The sequence below is a fragment of the Nicotiana sylvestris genome, chromosome 7 (genome assembly GCF_000393655.2).
Source record: "Nicotiana sylvestris chromosome 7, ASM39365v2, whole genome shotgun sequence".
Lineage (NCBI taxonomy): Eukaryota > Viridiplantae > Streptophyta > Magnoliopsida > Solanales > Solanaceae > Nicotiana > Nicotiana sylvestris.
Genome location: NC_091063.1, coordinates 136,477,058 through 136,482,568, shown reverse-complemented (window position 1 = coordinate 136,482,568; position 5,511 = coordinate 136,477,058). Strand labels below are relative to the sequence as shown.

Genomic DNA, 5,511 nt, shown 5'->3' with positions numbered 1-5,511 from the left:
GGTAGATTGTTGGCCAATAATAGCCACATTCAAGCACTTTTGCCGCAGTCTGATTCCCTCCATGATGACCCCCAACCGCTGAATCATGGCATGCCTTGAGAATTGGCATTACCTCATCTTCTGGAACACATTGCCGGATGATGTTGTCGGCACAATTATGGAACAAGAAGGGTTCTTCCCAATAGTAAAGCCTACACTCCCGCAAAAACCTTTTCTTTTAATAAGCTTCCAAACCTTTGGGAATAAGGTCACTAATCAAGAAGTTAGCGATATCGGCATACCAAGGAGCAAATATGTTAGATAATGCCAATATGTGTTCATCTGGGAAAGCATCATTGATTTCAAGATTTTCCTTTGGTCTTCCTGCCTCTTCAAGCCTTGATAGGTGGTCTGCCACTTGATTTTCTGTTCCTTTTCGATCTTTGACTTCGAAGTCAAACTCTAGCAACAACGGGACCCACCGAATCAACCTACGTTTTGCATCCTTTTTTGCCATAAGATAGCGAAGAGCAACATGGTCTGTGTACACTATCACCTTGGATCCCAACAAATAAGCCCAAATTTTTCAAAGGCATAGACAATGGCAAGAAGTTCTTGCTTAGTCACCGTATAATTTATTTGCGCACCATTGAGTGTCTTGCTTGCATAATAGACCCGGTGAAGAACCTGGTTATGACGTTGGCCAAGCATTGCCCCAATAGCTACACCACTGGCATCACATATGATTCGAATGGAAGAGACCAAAGGGTGTGACAATAATAGGTGCCGTGGTGAGCTTTTGTTTCAATTCCTCAAAGGATTTGAGGCACTTCTCATCAAACACAAATTTTGCATCTTTCTCAAGGAGTTTGCGCATGGGATTTGCAATTTTAGAAAAGTCCTTGATGAAATACTTGTAGAAGCCGGCATGCCCCAAAAAACTTCGGACACCTTTAACTGAAGTAGGTGGAGGGAGCTTGGAAATGATCTCGATCTTTGCCCGGTCAACCTCTATGCCTTGTTTGGAAATTTTGTGGCCCAAAATAATGCCCTCATCCACCATGAAGTGTCATTTCTCCCAATTTAGCACAAGGTTTATTTCATCACATCTCTTAAGCACTTGTCTAATGTTGTCTAGACAATACTCAAAAGAATCACCTACGACCGAGAAATCGTCCATGAATACCTCTAAGAAATCCTCCAACATATCAGAGAATATTGACATCATAAACCTTTGGAAAGTAGCCGGAGCATTGCATAGCCCAAATGGCATCCGGCTAAATGTATGGACAAGTGAATGTTGTCTTTTCCTGATCTTCCAATGCAATATTGATTTGGTTGTAGCTGGAGTATCCATCCAAGAAGCAGTAGAATGACCTTCCCGCTAGCCGATCAAGCATTTGATCAATAAAAGGCATAGGGAAGTGGTCCTTGCACGTAGCACTGTTTAGCTTCCGATAGTCCATACACATCCTCCATTCGGTCACCATTCTTGTTGGGATGAGCTTATTTTTATCATTTTCAATCACGGCCATGCCTCCCTTTTTAGGCACACATTGTACTAGACTTACCCAAGAACTATCGGCAATGGGGTAGACTACCCCAACATCTAACCACTTGATGATCTCTTTCTTTACCATTTCATGCATGGAAGGATTCAACCTTCGTTGATGCTCCACACTTGGTTTAATCTCATTTTCCAATTGGATCTTGTGTTCGTAAATTCCGACGGGAATCCCTCGGATGTCCGCAATTGTCCACCCAATAGCTTGCCTATGCTCCTTCAAGACATTCAACAATTGTTCTACCTGCACATCATTCAACAAAGAAGACACAATTACCGGTAGAGTATCATTTGAGCCAAGAAATTTATACCTCAAGTGCGGCGGAAGTGGTTTGAGCTCTAGTTGTGGTGGCTCAATAATAGAAGGCTTTGCGGGAGGAGTGACTCTATTATCCAAGTCAATGGAGAGATTCTTCGGAGAATAAGTGTAGGACCCAAGCCCTTCCAATGCATTGACTGATACCCCTCCATATCTTCACCGTCGAAGTTTACCTAAATAGCCGCCAACGCCTCACTGAGGCATTACTCTTCCATTTTTATTTCAACCGCATCTTCCACTTCATCAACAACATCAATCACCGAGATGCTTTCATACTCATGTGGTAGTTTCATACCCTTACTTTCTTGGAATGTAACCTCTTCATCATTCACACAAAATTTGATCTCATTCCGTTCCGAATCCATTAGTGCTCTTCACGTGGCAAGGAATGGTCTACCCAAGATGATAGGGATCTCTTTGTCAACTGTACAATCAAGGATTACAAAATCTGCGGGTAGATGGAACTCTCCCACTTTCACAAGCACATCATCGATAATTCCCACCGGTCTCTTTATGGAACGATCGTCCATTTGCAACCTCATACTTGTAGGCCTCGACTACCTAACCCCACTTGCTTGTAAATAGTAAGAGGAATTAAGTTAATGCTAGCCCCATTATCACCAAGAGCTCTTGCGAAATCACGTGCCCCAATAGTACATGGAGTGGTGAAAACTCCCGGGTCTTCTTTCTTTTGAACGGTGGTTGTTGCAATGATGGAACTAACCCGGTGAGTCACATTTACCACTTCATTCTTGGTGGTTCTATTCTTGGTAATCAAGTCTTTCAAATACTTAGCAAAACCCGGCATCTCTTGAAATGCTTCCACAAATGGAATATTCACCGATAACTACTTGAGAATGTCATAGAACTTTTTGAGTTTGCTATTATCAACTTTCCTATCAAGTCTTTGAGGGAATGGAGGAGGAGGTCTAGGAATAGGTGATAGTGTTTTTAGTGTCTCTTTTACCTTTTCCTTTACCTCTTCCCGATTTACTTCTTGCACTTTCACATCTTACGGAACCCTTTCAGCTTCAACAATAATTGGCTCTTCAACTTTTGCCTCAACCTCTTGTTCGGACTCTTCCACTTCAACCACTTGTTCATTTTCTCCTTAAAGTACCTTCCCACTCCGAGTAGTAATTGCCATGCAATGAGAAGTTGAACCACTCCCACTACCCTTTGGGTTCGCAATTGTGTCACTTGGAAGTGTCCCTTTTTGCTTCGGATTTTGTTCCCTAGAAAGATCTCTCATTTGCGGTATGAGAACAAACAAGCTTAGTCATATTCCTCATAGAAGTGTCAGACCTCTCTTGATTTTGCAATACCCGTTCAAGCATGCTTTCAAACTTGGAATCACTTAAACCTCGGTTTGAATATTTACCCTTTGGTGGAACATAAGGGTTTGAACTCCGATTTGAGAAGTTGTTGTTATTCCAATTCCCTTGATTTGAGCTACCTTGGTCATTTCGCCAGTATTTGTTGCCTTGCCCTTGCGGGTTAGGCCTCCATTGATTTTGTTGTCCCTGACCTTGGTATTGTTGACTTTGATAGCCTCCTTAAGAGTTGTTGACATAGTTGGCTTCCTCATAATCTTCACTTGATGATGGTTGAACATCTTCCACCACATTTACCTTCTTCATTTGGATTTCAATGAACATTTTTGTCAGCACATTGACATTGGTGGCAAGCCCTGCAATTACTTGATCTCTTTCTTGATTCTCCTTAATCATGTTGGTCAAGGAGGGAGAACCATATGCAATTCCACCTGTGGTGTCCTCTTAGTGCCAAGCTTGATTATGTTTTGTCATTTTGTCAAGTATTTGTGTGATCCTTGCGAATATCTTATCCATAAAAGATCCATGAGCTACATTCTTGGCTATAGATTAGTTCATAGCATCTAAACCCATGTAGAATTTCTCCGACAAGATAGAATCCGGAAAACCATGATTGGGAGACCTTACCAAATATAACTTGAATTGATCCCGTGCCTCATGTAGATGTTCTCCTGGTAATTGCTTGAAAAAGAAAATTTTATCCCAGAGCTCAGATTTCTTACTTTGAGGGAACCATTTAGCTAAGAATGCTCGAACAAGTTCAGGCCAAGAATGAATGGAATTTGGTGGCATATTTTGAAGCCATTTCCTTGCATCCCCAGCTAGTGAGTACTTGAACACCCTCAACCTTAGCGCATCATCTGAGATGTTGTTCTGCTTATGCATCGCACACACAACCAAGAAGTTTCTAAGATGTTGTGTCGGATCATCATCAGTGGAATTCCTGAAAAACACCTCCGCTTTTAGCATTAGGATTAAACCATGTTCCATCTTGAAAGTTGCAGCGCCAACTATCGGAGGTACAATAACATTTGTATCCTCGATGTACTCATCTATGTCCGCAAAAGGATTTTCTTTCATTTATTCCTCATATTCGGCCATGTCTTCCTATCAACACCAAGCAAAACAAGAAAAGTGTGATGGAATAGAATAAGACGTAAAGTAAAGTACACACTAATTAGTAGTTTCAAAACCGTATTCCCCGGCAATGGTGCCAAAATTTGATACACTCAAATTACACTTTAATTAAATAGTGTAAGGCGGTCAGTGTCAAATATAGTAACCCAACAAGGCTGGGGTCGAATCCCATAGGGAATAGGCATGAAAAGGTTACTCGAGTAGTGTGCTACTTGACTTAGGTCGTAATTCTATTCCGTTAACGTAACAAGAGAATGATATAATTGTGAATTGAAGAGATAACTAATTGTAAATTTGAGAATGTAAATGATTTGATTTAGGAAACGAAGGTTGCGTCCCCATTAATGGAATGTAATGCTATCGGTGTTAATATGATATATTTCTAATGGAAGGTCCTTTGATATGCAAATAATTTCTAAATGACTACCCAATACTTTCCAATAGTTGAGTAGTATTTTCCCTTTATGATTTTTCCAAATATAAAAGAGTTGCAAATTAAGAACAACCAATTTATGCCAAGTAGAACCCACTTATTCCTAAGCGATTCTATTAAACAAGAGTTAACGTCTTGAGTTCTTGATATTCAATTCTACCAAACCCTAACTCACTTTTCCAAGTAAAGATAGAGTAAAATGGAATAGATTAATGTTTGCAACCACCAACCATAAATAAAGAACAAGAATTGAATAAATATCAACCATTATATATATATATCAATGTTAAACACCCATTAACATTACACACATCTAGGGTCCAGAACCTTAGTATTTAAAACTAGCTACTCATAATAAAATACAAGAACAAAGTATTTAATAAAACCATAAAGCTTACAAAAGTGCAAGATTCCTTCTTCACAAACCTCTATATAAATGAAGTATTAAATGCTCTCTAAGTAGGATCTTGTTTCAGACTTGAATACCCCACAAAACCCTAGTTATTCTCTTTATAGTGGACCAAAAGTCGTAGTCAGAATCAGACAAAAATACCCCTTCAGATGATTTATGCAATCGCATACTGGTCGCAGACCAGTTATACGGACCGCATATTGAACATTCCATCGCATCCTTGCTGAGTTCCAGATCTGGCTTCCATCGCATAACAATTATGCAGAACGCATACCTGTTATGCGATCACATATCCCGCCGATATCATGCTGAGGTCTGTCATCTTCTTGAGTT

General features: G+C 40.2%; 1 protein-coding gene across 1 annotated transcript; it reads right to left on the bottom strand.

Moving 5' to 3' along the window:
* Positions 1 to 217: 217 nt before the first annotated feature.
* On the bottom strand, positions 218 to 3,114 carry LOC138873828 (uncharacterized). Its single transcript, XM_070152308.1, has 5 exons — positions 2,983 to 3,114; positions 2,407 to 2,709; positions 1,551 to 1,787; positions 1,166 to 1,363; positions 218 to 535 (listed from the first exon to the last, which is right to left on the bottom strand). The coding sequence occupies exons 1-5, from the start codon at positions 3,112 to 3,114 to the stop codon at positions 218 to 220; spliced, it is 1,188 nt and encodes a 395-aa protein (XP_070008409.1).
* Positions 3,115 to 5,511: the final 2,397 nt, after the last annotated feature.

Excerpts from the sequence above, each read along its gene's own strand:
- LOC138873828 (XM_070152308.1), bottom strand. The coding sequence starts at position 3,114 with ATGAGAGATCTTTCTAGGGAACAAAATCCGAAGCAAAAAGGGACACTT. Across the intron at positions 2,710-2,982 it reads TTACTACTCGGAGTGGGAAG|TTATCGGTGAATATTCCATT; the intron begins GTACTTTAAGGA and ends ATTCTCAAGTAG. Across the intron at positions 1,788-2,406 it reads TAGGTAGTCGAGGCCTACAA|GTAGAACAATTGTTGAATGT; the intron begins GTATGAGGTTGC and ends AATGATGTGCAG.